A 14,103-nucleotide genomic window follows, 5' to 3' on the forward strand; every position below is an offset into this window, starting at 1 on the left:
TTGAAGGAACAATGGAGATAGAATAGAATAGATAAAGTAAGAATGGGGTAAGAATGAATGGAATGAGAATAGAATAGAATAGAATAGAATAGAATCTTTATTGGCCAAGTGTGATTGGACACACAAGGAATTGTCTCGGTGCATATGTACTCTCAGTGTACATAAAAAGAAAAAATACATTTGTCCAAGAATCATAAGGTACAGCACTTAATGATTGTCATACACCTTATAGGTCCTGAAAGTAAGCAATCAGGGAAACAATCAGTAGTAATGAAAACATAAAATGTAAAATCATAGAAACTAAAATAAAAATAAAATGTAAAAATAAAAATGAAATGCCAACTACAGGCTATAATAGTCATACAGTCATAAATTAGGTACAGGAGGAAGTGCAGGTAATAAGGGATGATGATAGAAAAGTAGGTGCAGTAATTATATATAATAAAGTATATAATAAATGGTTTAACATTATCGAGGGAATTATTTGTTTAATAGGTGATGGCATTACAGGGAGAAAAAAGAAACTGTTTCTTATGTCTAGTTGTCTTGGTGTGCAGTGCTCTGGCGGCGTTTAGAGGGTAAGAGTTGAAACAGTTTATGTCCAGGATGCGAGGGGTCAGTAAATATTTTCACAATGGAAAACAATGGAATAAGAGAATAAGAAGAATGAACCTCCTACTGCTTGCATGGAATAACTAATAGAAAGGGGGGGAGAAAAGGGAAAAATGTATAGATGAAATAAAGATACTGAATGTAACAAATGTACAAATATTCTATACAATAAAAAAAATAAATAAATAAACAGGTAACACCAATAAGTTTCCTCCAACTTGCTTTTTCCGCTAGAGGAAAAGGAGAGTCCCGAGAATCTATGGACCACCCAAAAAAGGATTATTCACCAGGAATTATGGGGACAAGCAACTATGTGGGACAGCGACTGTAGCAAGATGAACTGGGCGAGACCTCATGAAAAAGCAGGCTGGATCCAACCCCAGAAGCTTAACAGGAAAATTCTCTCTTTCCCGCTCTCTCTTCAAAGAAATGCGGTTTTTGAGCCTGAACTGGAATTTTGAGTAGGGGACTCCAGCTGCTCGGCGGCAGAGCATTAGCAACACAGTTGGTTTTGCCAGCAGGAACGAACAGGGAGGGGGGAGAAGGGTGGTAGAGTTTCTGCCTTTGAACTGAAACGGGTTACAAATGCCAAGTGGCTGAACGCCCATCTGGGCCTCCGGTTCCTGGGTGGCCACGGACAGAGACTCCACTCCCTCGGAAACAGAGAGGCAACTTGCGTGCGGTCGGGACAAACAAAAACAGTTGCCACATTCTGCAATCATAAAAGCTGGGCCTTATCGAGAGGCCCCTGGTTTCCATCGGGCTTTGTGGTAGGCAACCAGGAAGCCTCCAGCCTAAACAATCCAAGGAATGCGAACGAGGGAAGTAGGTCGTCCTGAAATCCTTTCCCAAAAGTAGCCTCTATAAAAATTTATGTGTGGGGGAAGGAAGAGGCAGATGACAGAGCCAGAGGCGACGGCCCCAGAGAATTGTCAGCCACCATGGCCTTGTGCCATCCCAGTTTTAAGGAGGACGATTACACAGTTTGCTGCCCGGTCCTTCATTTTTTCATTCCACGAATAGATCAGTACTTCCCCCCACAACAGTACTTCCCTCGTTGTGAGGCAGGTGGGTCTGAGAGAGTCCTGAAGAGGAGACATGTAGCTGGCCCAAAGGTCACTCCGGCAGGGAATGTAAAGAGTCGCGGAAACACATCTGGTTCACCAAGATAAGCCTCTGCACCACTCCAAAGGTGGAGGGGCTTGAGCGGGAATCAAAACCCAGTTCTCCAGATTGGGAATCCACCTGCTCTTAACCGCTACCGCATCAGCTAATGGGCCCCGAGTCCCCAGTCAGAAGAGGAAAGAGGGACGCTGTAAAGAAGAAAGCCTTTCGTCCCAGTGGTGGGGATCCAAAATTTTTTTAGTAACAGGTTCCCATGGTGGTGGGGATTCAAACAGTAGGCGTAAAAGCGTCCAATGGGGAGCAGAAGGCTGAGGAGACATCGAGCAGGAGTGTGGCCAGGCATTCGAGAAGTGAGGGGCATTAACATTTCTCTGTTGCTGTAAAGAACTCTTACTGTAAAAAAAAGGAAGTTCCTAATTTCCAGCTGGTATCACTTTTAATCCCATAATTTAAACTTCATTATAGCAAAGTCCTACTCGTCTACTGCCAGCAGAAACAACTGCTTACTTATCCTCCTAATTGACTGCCTGTCAACTAGCGTGCTTAATACTTTCAAATATTGCTCTAATTTTTGTTTCAAGAAATCCAAAGAGGGATAACTTTCCTTAAACAAGAGGAACTTTCACCCAGTATTACTAAAAGCGTGTTTTAAACAGAAACCTTGAAAGCCCAACAGGGAGAATTATCCACGTTTTTCTACCTTAGCTTATTAGCCACATAGGGAAACAACAGGACTTTTATGATTTTTTCGGACCTAATTCGGAGATTTCCTAACGGAAGAAAGCAGACCTAATTAGTAAATTGCCCCTCATAAGCACAATAACAAATAATTAGTAACCCACTCTCGGGAACTGGTGAGAACCTGCTGGATCCCACCTCTGGCCTCGTCCCTTTGAATCCTGATGCTCTTCTTTGCAGAACCCCTCCCTCCTTCCGACTAGGATATAAGAACTCTCGAAAGGTCATCCCTTGGCCTTCAAGGTACTGCCGGACTCAAATCCAGCTCTGATGAAACGAAATGCTTGTTTTTATCACCAAGCACCAAATCTAGTTCTTGGAAAGAATTGCCGTCACCCTCTCGGAATAAATCCTTCAGCATTTGGCGCGCAGAACAACCCAGCTGGCTTCCTCTTCCTCGCCTTTTTCCAAGCTCTGGCTTCCTGGCTGTCAGATTTTCCCTCCCAAGAGCAGCTGCTATTTCCCCATCCCGCAAACTTGTTTTCACTTAATTTTCGACGGATTAAACTGAACGTCCAGTGACTTACTAGCCTGGCAAGAACGGGCTTTGCTTTATTTCTAGAAGAGGTGCCATTCTGGCCCCTTCCACACCTGCAGAATAATGCACTTTCAGTCCACTTTCACAATTGTTTGCAAGTGGATTTTGCTATTTCAGGCTCATTCCGCACATACAGAATAATGCACTTTCAAACTGCTTTCAGTGCTCTTCCGAAAGCTGTGCTAATGAGATAAGCAAAATCCACTTGCAAACAGTTAGTGGAAAGTGGGTTTAAAAAAACGTGAAAATGGCCATTTTAGTGTCGCGGAAGGGGCCTCACACAGTCAAAACCAGCTGCAAAGTGCATTGAAAGTGGATTAAAAGTGGGTTATTCTGCATGTGTGAAAGGGGCATTGGGGAGATTAAAAAAAGGTGAAGACTGCAAGACCGTCTTTTGCAGAAGAGAGAAAACCAACTAGCACAAACACAGTGATGAACTTGTGCCTGGACTTTACCACTTCGATTGGAGGCGGGGGGGAGCTCACACAATTAAATACTTTCCCATGCAAAAAAAAAATAACATTCCCTGCATGTAGAAAACTTTCAGCAGAGGATCACAGTAGAGCCTTCTCCTCAAACTGCTAGTCTTCCATATGCAAGTCATTACTAGAAATAATAAAAAAATAGGAGCATCCAATGTCAATTCACACCTGCAGTCTGAAATCAGACAGTCCAGAAATGGGTCGATTATCTCACCTGTTTGGTAGATTTAGATCCAAGTCCCTTATACTGCATACACCTCCCCCTTACAATCCCAGCCTGTATAGAGCTTGAAAATCCCAGCCTGAGCCCTCCGGGGGAGGGCGGTATAAAAATGTAATAATAATAATAATAAAACCAGGTTAGGGGATGCAGCTTCAATGGCCCTTCTCTGAACTTCAGTCATTGGGAAAGGTCCACATATGTGTCATGGATACTAGATAGAAAGCATGTACAGAGGGCCTTTCCCCCACTTGCATATAAACAAAGCCATAATTATCCGGGCAGATGATCACACATGGACAGGTGAGAACCCCAAGCATAGAAGAAGAAGAAGAAGAAGAAGAAGAAGAAGAAGAAGAAGAAGAAGAAGAAGAAGAAGAAGAAGAAGAAGAAGAGAAGAAGAAGAAGAAGAAGAAGAAGAAGAAGAAGAAGAAGAAGAAGAAGAAAGAAGAAGGTGGGTTTATATCCCCTTTCTCTCCACTAGCAAAGAGGAGACTCAAAGGAGCTGACAAACTCCGCCCTTCCTTCCAACAAACACCCTGTGAGGTGGGTGGGGCTGAGAGAGCTCCGAAGAACTATGACTAACCCAAGATCACCCAGCTGGCGTGTGTTGGAGTGCACCAGCTGATCTGGTTCCCCAGATAAGCCTCCACAGCTCAAGTGGCAGAGCGGGGAATCAAACCCGTTTCTCCAGATTAGAGTGCACCTGCTCTTCACCACAACACCACACTGGCCCTTCAAGGGCTACCCGAAGGTGGCATCTATATTTCTCCACAAGCAGCTCCCCGTACATTTTGTGGCCTTGGACCAGATGACCTTGGGACGCCCGCAATTCTTACCGATCACGTTGACCTCTCTGATTTTCGAGGGCGGGAACCGGCCCCAGACGTCCACCAGGCTGGCCGCGTGGATGACCACATGGGCTCCTTTCACTGCCGCCTCCACTTCCTGCAGGTTGCTGATGTTCCCTTTGATCAGGACCACCTTATCTGTGAGAAAAAGTTTTGAAAGAAGAGTAGCAGCTTCCAAGTCACTGAAAGAGGCAGCCAGAGGCATTACAGAAGCCGGGGGGAAACGAGGAAGAAGACAGCACAATCCGAATCCTAAGATGAGCCCAGCTTAGCTGGTTTCGTCGCACCTTCCGCAAGACAATCGCATAACACAGACTGGTCAGTGTTTCTTCTGTTCCAACACTGCCAGAGGAAATGCAAGAGGTGCAAATGACAAGCTGGAACCGGTCCAGAGGGCGACCAAAATCGAGAAACGGGCTGCCCCCCCCCCCCTCTGCTTCTAGGGGTCCTAACACCATCGGGACCCATTATTCCTTTCTGGGGAGAGTTGTATATGGGTTTTGTGGGACACCTGTTTTAGAACTGTTTTTAAATTGTATGCAAGTTTTATATATTTATATTGTTCACGCCCTGAGAGCCCTTTGGGGAATGGAAACGACCTATAATAAATCCACTAATAATAATAATAATAATAATATGTGATAATAATCCTAATCATCATTCCTCATCCTCATATCCTCATCCTCATCCCTCATCCTCCATCCTCATCCTCATCCTCATCTCCTCCTCCCTCCCATCCCTCATCATATCATCACATCTGTCATCCATAATCCCTCCTACGAAGACATGTAGGAGCTGGGGATGTTTAGTTTGGTGAAGAGAAGGTTAAGAGGTGACGTGGTAGCCATGTTTAGATATCTCAGGGGTAGGAACCTCTTTTGAGCTCTCAGATGTTCAGGAACTTCTACAATTCCCTGTCAGCCCCTACCAGCATGGCCAATTGGCCATGCTGACAGAAGAGCTGATTAGAATTGCTTGGTCCCTAGGCTGAACATCTGAGAAAGCCGTGAGGTTCCTACCCTGAAGATAAGCTTGAAAAGATGTGTCAATGTTGGTGAGGGAGACAAAGCTTGTTTCCTGCTGCTCCAGAGACGAGGACCAAGGACTCATGGGTTCAAGAGGGAAGGAAAAGAAGATTCCACCTAGAAACATCCAGGAAAAAACTTCCTGACCAGGTCGGGGCTGTTGGAGCTTGGCCCGGAGTTGCGACTTACTCCGAGATGCGGTGGAGTCTCGCTTCTGTGTAGGGAGGTTTTAAAGAGAGGCTGGGTGAGTCAGGGGAATGCTTTGATGAGTGTGTTCCTGCATTGAAGAGGTTTTGTTGTTATTTTATTTATCCCATTCAAGCGTATACCTCCCCGAAGGGTTCAGAGTGATTCACAACATAAAGCAAAACAACAACAACAGGTAAATAAACAAACACCGTACATTTAGTACTAGTGCACATTAAAACACAGCGTTCAATCATAATATAACATTTCAAAAACAACAGATGGCGTCTAACAACTAAATCTCCTCTAAGAGGGAAACAGCAGGGCCCCAGTTGTTAAAAAAGAGAGGACTTGATGGCCCTTGGGGTCTCCTCCAACTCTACGGCATTGCAATGATTCTGTAACTTTAAAACCAAGGAGGCTATCTTAGGCCTCTTACTCAGTATCTGTAAAGACACCCTTCATATGCCTGCCCCTGTGACTTTAGCATGCCAAGTGCAAGTTGGGATACAGAAAAACGGAGACTTTGCCTCCGATAAAAGATTTCCTTCCCCTCCTTTGCCTTGCGGTGCGGCGAATGCTTCCCTCGACGGCTTGCATCGTTTCAGGAGATTTGAGCAACTCTATATTACAATCATTTTAGCATAAAGAATCGGAACTGACTGCATTCTTTAGGGAAAGAACGACAGCCAAGAACCGGCCACCATCTTATGTAACCAATGCGTCGCTTCCAGAAATAGCACTACCCCTTTTTACCCACATGGAAAGTATTTTCATAGGGACTCAAAGATTCTAGTTTTTTGGGGTTCAAAAGCTTTAGTTCCCAGCAAGGACAAAAGGTAGCTTCTGAAGGTCTATAAAAGGCCGAGAAGTGCCGGACCCACAGAAACTCCCTTAAAGCTAAAACCACAAGTCCTCGGTCCATCAAAGAGTCACAATTGTCTATTCCAGGGTAGGGAACCTCAGCACGACTCTCCAGATGTTCAGGAACTACAATTCCCATCAGCCCCTACCAGCATGGCCAATTGGCCATGCTGACAGAGGCTGATGGGAATTGTAGTTCCTGAACATCTGGAGAGCCGCAGGTTCCCTACCCCTGGTCTATTCTGATGGGCAAAAGTTTGCTCTGCATATTTTTTCCCTTAAAAAAGAGAGCGATGGTATCTCGCTTCCTGCTAGACGTTTCAAACAAACAACCGCAAAGGATTAACTGGAAACACACACCCTTCTAAGCGTCAGACGGATGAATCAGAAGGACTCCTTTACACGAAACAATTCACTTTAAGACTAAACTTTCTGCAGAATTTTTTGTTTAAAAAACACTCCCATTCAAGCAAAAAGACACATATCTGGATGGGGTGGGGATGGGATTTGGTGGAAGGTACCTGTGAGCCCCACATTTTTCATACCAACTCCAGAAGTTGTGATAAACAAGAAATGTGTTTTCTACTAGGAATGAGGTGATGAATCAAAAGGGAGGATGCTTGTGGCAGGACAAGATAAGACCGCTGGATCACAAGGTTGAAAAGCAAGGTTTGTATCAGATTGTATGTACTGATCACGCTTAATAGGCTAATGCGTATTAACTTCTCCTCCTGCTCTGACGACAAACTGTATTATAATGAACACTTTAACGCTCTGCCTAACACTATGACTCTTGGCAGGTATAATAACACTCCATATGAGAACAGGTTATGTCAATGCAATATGGCCGTTGTTGAGACTGTTCAACATGTACTATTGGAATGTCCAATATACGAGTCGTTACACTCTATGTACATCTGTCCATTGATAGAGAGCTCAAACGATGTCAGGCTACCATCTGTTATGAATTTTCTACTCAACGGTTCCTGTGATCTCGTATGTGAGAATGTTGCAAATTTTTTGAGGAACCATTTGGTCAGGCGCAATCATTGCCTACATAGTAGTAACGGCTAAATTATTTTATGTGTGCGTGAATGTTGTGAATGTTCAACGTTGTTTTAATGAATTTTAATGTTTTAATGTCTCAGTAGATAAATGCCCCTTTTTACTAACTCTGTAATTTATGATGCCAATAGAGGCTTTGGAATTGGAATTGGAATTATAATGAACATACAGGAAGAATATGGGAGGGGGCCACATATTAAGGAGGAACATGAAAATAGGCGGACTGGAAAGTTGTGACTGTAAGTACCCTTCGCTAGACAGAGAGGGTGTGGCAAATTCGGGAGAAGGAAATAGACGTCCTGAAGCCTGCCCATGTGGGGAGGGCTCCCTTTGCAAATAAAGCTACTTAAAACTCTCTTCTGTTGGTTTGATATTTTATAAAGAAATATCAGGCACCACAAAGTCGTAGAACCCAACAAGTTGGAGGGTACCCCAAGAATTCTGGCCTTAAACCTGTATGGCTTATTTATTACATTTTTTTCTTATTTCCAGGAATATAAGGTTATCTACAAGTGAGCCAATTTGATGGACAGGTTATTTTCTTCCCTTTCGCCATCCCCAGAAGACGGCTACCATGATGGCCATTCAGTGAATTTGGCTTTCCCCCAGAGGTGGGATCCAGCAGGTTCTCACCAGTTCCTGAGAGTGGGTTACTAATTATTTGTGTGTGCCAAGAGGGGGTTACTAATTAAGTCCGCTTTCCCACCTCCACGCCCTTGCCTCCCCGAGAGGCATCCTGCCTTCGAACGTGAAGGTTCCATATAGCAATTGCGACTAATAATGTAACTCCCCGAACTGGGTTAATCCCTTTCAGGTACTGCAATTCATGGATTCTCAGCCTTTTGTACCTTTTATCTCACCAGTCTCTTTCAAAGAACCTGTGTGTTTCACCATTGCTGTGTTCAGATTTGTGAGTTGGGGGCATTTTCTATAATGTGATGATGATTTAGAAATGACCTGGTGCAAAAAAAATTGGGTCGTGAGGTGGGGTGGGGTTGCCTTGCATGGGGGGGCATCCAACTCAGGTTTTGAACAGGGCTCAGGTGTGCCTAGGTACGCCTCTGCCCCCTTTGCTGAGGGGGGGGCTGGCGAGGGAACCTGTTACTTAAAATTTTGGGATCCCACCACTGCTCCCCCCCCCCCTTCAACCCCTCCACTTTTGCTGCTGGGAAGCATTTTGTTTAGGACAGGGGTCTTCAAACTATGGCCCTCCAGATGTTCATAGACTACAATTCCCATGAGTCCTACCACTTGGCCATGCTGGCAGGGGCTGATGGGAATTGTAGTCCATGAACATCTGGAGGGCCATAGTTTGAAGACCCCTGGTTTAGGAGCAGGACCAAGACAAGAAGATGCCCCAGTCGGCAAGAAAGATGGAAATAATCATCCACAGCAAATGGACTGTAAACAAACCCGGCCCAGGAGGGCGTACTTGACATGACATACATAATTATGGTGTCCAGGATCCCAAAACATCACAAGGGCCTGAAGCAAGGGTGTATTTTTTAAAAAAAAATGTTTACAAGTCCTTGGGAAGGATAAGCCTAGCAGTCAAAAACAGGCACGAGGGCGAGGAATGCAACTTCCGCACGCAGAAGAAGAAGCACGATATTTTCAATGACCGGACGCCAGAGAGAAGCGGCCGAATGGCTCTCGGCTACAAGCTTTTTTGGAGTCTCTCTAGCTGGCCTCTATCGGAGACCGAATGAAAGATCCGTCAAGGCACAGCGAGGCAGGAAAACCAGCGAGGCCACGGTTCTCACAACTGACAAAGGACACCCCCCCCACACACACACGCACACCCAAAGAAGGAAATGCAGTCGACACACTCTCTTTCACGTCCATGTTTCCCACACAGGAAACCCTTCTCAGGAAATCCTGCCATGATGGGGTGAAACACCTGCCGGGAAGGAACCCTGATTGCATCAGTGGCCTTTCCGGCCTTTTGTGGCCCCATAGCCCGGCCTCTCCCCTCCCCCACCCCAAAAAACCTTGCCAGGTTTCCCTGCCCGCGCCTTCCCCCCACCCTCTCGCTTTCCAGGCAAGTTGTCCCCAACCCCCTATTTCAAATAAATCCAAAGATGGGAATGGGTGAGAAAGACCCCCGAGATCACCCAATAAGCTTCCACAATATAATGTGTAGAACCGAAGCTGGTTCTCGTACATCCTAGCCCAGTGGTGGCGAACCTTTTTGAGACCGAGTGCCCAAATTGCAACCCAAAACCCACTTATGTATCGCAAAGTGCCAACACGGCAATTTAACCTGAATACTGAGGTTTTAGTTTAGAAAAAACGGTTGGCTCCAAGGCGTGCGTTACTCGGGAGTAAGCTTGGTGGTAGTCGCTGGCTTTGCTTTGAAGCAACCGTGCAACTCTTCCAACGGGTGAATCACGACCCTAGGAGGGTTTACTCAGAAGCAAGCCCCATGGCCAGCAACCAAGCTTGCTCCCAGGTAAAGGACTGTGCTGTAGTTCTTCGCGTGAAAATCAGTGGGGTTTAACAGCGCTTAACAGGGTTACCTGCACTGCTTCCCCAAAACTAGGTCTTAGGTTTAATGGTAATAATCGAGCCCAGCGGTCCAGGCCAGCCTAGATGTGGGGGGGAGGGCACTCTGTTTGCGCGGGCCCACAGAGAGGGCTCTGAGTGCCACCTCTGGCACCCGTGCCATAGGTTCGCCACCACTGCCCTATTTCAAAATAAATCCAAAGATGGGAATGGGTGAGAAAGACCCCCAAGATCACCCAATAAGCTTCAACAATATAATGTGTAGAACCGAAGCTGGTTCTCGTACATCCTAGCCTGACGCTCTTATTACTACAGCACCCTGCCAGCATATTTCTGGGTGCCACAATACATTGTAGCCTCAGAGAATCCTTTCAAAACAAGAGTCTTTCATCCACAGAGGACACACCTGTCATGAGAACTGGCATCTGGTGCAGATGAAGCAGGAGCCAGAAACTTGCAAGGTATTACAGGTGTGTGTGTGTGTGTGCTGGGCGGGGAAGGGGGGAAGAGATCAGCTATTCAGGCATCGCACACACCTCTAGTTTCTGCCCCCAAGTTAAAGTATCCCCCCTCAACTTGAAGGCACCAATTCCCTCTTCTCCTTTTTTAAACCGATGCATGTGCTTGCCACATTCCATGTCTCCTGTATTGTAGTGGTTAAGAGCAGGTGCACTCTAATCTGGAGAACCGGGTTTGATTCCCCTCTCTGCCACTTGAGCTGTGGAGGCTTATCTGGTGGACCAGATTAGCTTGTGCACTCCAACACAGGCCACTTGGGTTAGTCACAGTCCTTCGGAGCTCTCTCAGCCCCACCTGCCTTGCAGGGTGTTTTTTTGGGGGGTGGGGGGAAGGGGAAGGCTATTGTAAGCCTCTTTGAGTCTCCTTACAGGAAAGAAAGGGGGATTTAAATCCAAACGTCTCTTCTTCTTCCTAGAAAATGCACAGTCAACTCCTTTTGGGGGTGGAAAGGATATTTTTTTTCCTTTCAATTATTTTGCACCATATTTTTCTAAACACTCGTGGGGCTGCCACCCCTCCCCCAGATGGCCATGTTTTCTCTGTTGGCAGCTAGGTCTCATTGCTTTTGTGAGTGACATGAGCCGCCCTATAATCAGTGGTGGGATCCAAAAATTTTAGTAACAGGTTCCCATGGTGGTGGGACTCAAACTGTGGCGTAGCGCCAATGGGGCTGGGCGGGGCACGACGGGGGCGTAGCTGGGCATTCCTGGGCAGGGCTGTGGCAAGGACGCAGCTGCTGCACCGGTCCTTGGGTGAGAAACAAATGCACGCAGGCGCAGGCTGCCACGCACGCCGGTGCACCTCCTGCTAGACGGCTTCAAGTTCTGCGCACTACTGCTGAGAGGAGGGGCGTAACTAAGGCAAAAATCACGTGGCAAAATAGCCAATTAGTCACCCCCTCTCGGCACACACAAATAATTAGTAACCTACTCTCGGGAACCTGTGAGAACCTGCTGGATCCCACCTCTGCCTGTAATAGTTTATTTACACATGCTCCACTCTGAACTTATGAAGGATTTCAAAACATGCACACACCCTTCGTCTTTCTAGAGTGGCATTAGGCAGTTCGGGGTAAACTCCGGGGCCGACGGTGCCAAATGCAACATCAGCAGAACAAGCGTGGAAGTTCAGCTTCCTAACAAAGCCTTTTCTCTCTCTTTTCAAATTCAAAGCCCATTTGCTCTGGACTGGAGCCAAAATAGAGAACAGACCTTGGGCCACAGGAGCAGAGATGCCACATTCAACCCTTCAACCAATTCCTTCAGGGTTTCTCCTCAGTTTTGGAGGGGGTCTCCTTTTCCTGTTTTTCCCGGCTGCGATCTATGATAGTCACACGCAGACAAGCCAGAGATATTTTGGCAACCGAGCCGGCTGACTGATACGGCCAGGCACACGGCAGAGAACGCAGCTCGGCCTCTTCTTGGGACCGGCCAACGCAGTCATACATTCCTCCGCAGTGACCCACATCTATGAGCAGCGGTCGATTTCGCTCAATTGCCAATTGGCGCCTGCAAAGACCCTACTCGGACAAGCAAAGTGGAGGAGATGTGTAAAAGATAAAGGGGAAAACAAAAGAGAAGTAGTAGTTGTAGTAGTGGTGGTGTTGGTGTTTGGATTTATATCCCATCTTTCTCTCCTGTAAGGAAACTCAAAGTGGCTTACAAGCAGCAGTGACGTAGGAGGTTAAGAGCTTGTGTATCTAATCTGGAGGGTTTGATTCCCAGCTCTGCTGCCTGAGCTGTGGAGGCTTATCTGGGGAATTCAGATTAGCCTGTGCACTCCCACACCCGCCAGCTGGGTGACCTTGGGCTAGTCACAGCTTCTCGGAGCTCTCTCAGCCCCACCTACCTCACAGGGTGTTTGTTGTGAGGGGGGAAGGGCAAGGAGATTGTCAGCCCCTTTGAGTCTCCTGCAGGAGAGAAAGGGAGGATATAAATCCAAACTCTTCTTCTTCTTCTTTTTCCTGTCCCCACAACAGACACCTTGTGAGGTAGGTGGGGATGAGATAGTTCAGCGAGAACCGTGACTAGCCCAAGGTCACCCAGCAGGAATGTAGGAACACATCTGGTTCACCAGATAAGCCTCCACCACTCAGGTGGAGGAGTGGGGAATCAAACCTGGTTCTCCTGGTCAGAATCCACCTGCTCTTAACCACTACGCCACGCTGGCCCTAAAAGGCCCATCAGTACTCCAGCCTAATTTACTTCAGTGTAAAAATCACAGCTTTCTTCATCAGGTGCATGAACCAACAATATTTTTACTCAAAACTGCTGGTTTAGCGATGATCGAAAATCCCAGGTCAGGAGGAATGAAATGGCCCAAACTCATTTTGGGAACGGGGCCTGTGCGAAGTCCTCCCCACCCAAAACGGTTTATATAACACCCTAAACTAAAGACATTGTATTTGACCTGTGCAGAGTCAACCAATGAAGTAAATGGGAAAGAAATTCAGTCTGTTCAGATTATTAGAAGAAGAGTTTTGGATTTATATCCCCCCTTTCTCTCCTGTAAGGAGACTCAAAGGAGCTTACAATCTCCTTTCCCTTCCCCCCTCACAACAAACACCCTGAGAGGTGGGTGGGGCTGAGAGCGCTCCAAAGAACCGTGACTAGCCCAAGGTCACCCAGCTGGTGTGTGTGGGAGTGCCCAAGCTAATCTGGTTCACCAGATAAGCCTCCACAGCTGAAGTGGCAGAGCGGGGAATCAAACCCGGTTCTCCAGATTAGAGTGCACCTGCTTTTAACCACTACACCATGCTAGCTTTTACTAGTGCAATATTCTGATATGTTCTGGTCTTTTCAAAACATACAGATGCTGCTCTGGTCTTCCAAAACACACTTCCAAATCCTCCAGATGGAAAGCCAGGTCAGATACACACGTGCCGTTCATTAAGGCTCTTCAGTTCCAAACGGGGAAAAAAAACGTTAGCAGCTGTTGGTGAAAGCCAGGAAACTTTTGACCATCACCGGGGGATTGCGCAAACAGAATCTTGCAAACCGACTCGGCTCAGGCTGGCTTCCCCCTAGAATCCTTGCGCCAAAAAATCTGCTAAGATTAAATAACAAGGGCTTAAGATTTATTCCAGATAGGAAGCCACGTTAGCCTGCTGCAACAAAATAAAACAGGCCTCCTCACACATATTTTCCCCTTCGGTAATTTCCCCTATAAAAACGTGGAATAGAATTTCCTCCTCTTGGCACCTAGAGAAATGAACTTTGACGCATTAAAGCTCAGCCTGGAATAAACAGGCTGCAAAGTTTTTCTTTTTTTCTTTTTTTAAAAATATTTTTATTGGAGATTTAAAAGGAGTGTTATACAGAGTTCTAGCAAACAACTTAGAATGCCACGCACACACTATTTTTTATATTGGTCC

The 14,103-nt window shown here is 46.3% G+C and overlaps 1 protein-coding gene across 1 annotated transcript in view; it reads right to left on the minus strand.

Annotated features, from left to right (window-relative positions):
* HSD3B7 (hydroxy-delta-5-steroid dehydrogenase, 3 beta- and steroid delta-isomerase 7) overlaps positions 1 to 14,103 on the minus strand; it is a 43,738-nt gene that overhangs the window by 12,559 nt on the left and 17,076 nt on the right. The window contains exons 3-4 of the mRNA XM_048517043.1: positions 4,555 to 4,704; positions 3,442 to 3,457 (exon numbers count right to left, since the gene is read on the minus strand). Of these exons, the coding sequence (XP_048373000.1) occupies positions 3,442 to 3,457; positions 4,555 to 4,704 (166 nt within the window). The remainder of the gene's footprint in view (positions 1 to 3,441; positions 3,458 to 4,554; positions 4,705 to 14,103) is intronic.

This window comes from Sphaerodactylus townsendi, linkage group LG15, assembly GCF_021028975.2.
Source record: "Sphaerodactylus townsendi isolate TG3544 linkage group LG15, MPM_Stown_v2.3, whole genome shotgun sequence".
NCBI classification, from domain to species: domain Eukaryota; kingdom Metazoa; phylum Chordata; class Lepidosauria; order Squamata; family Sphaerodactylidae; genus Sphaerodactylus; species Sphaerodactylus townsendi.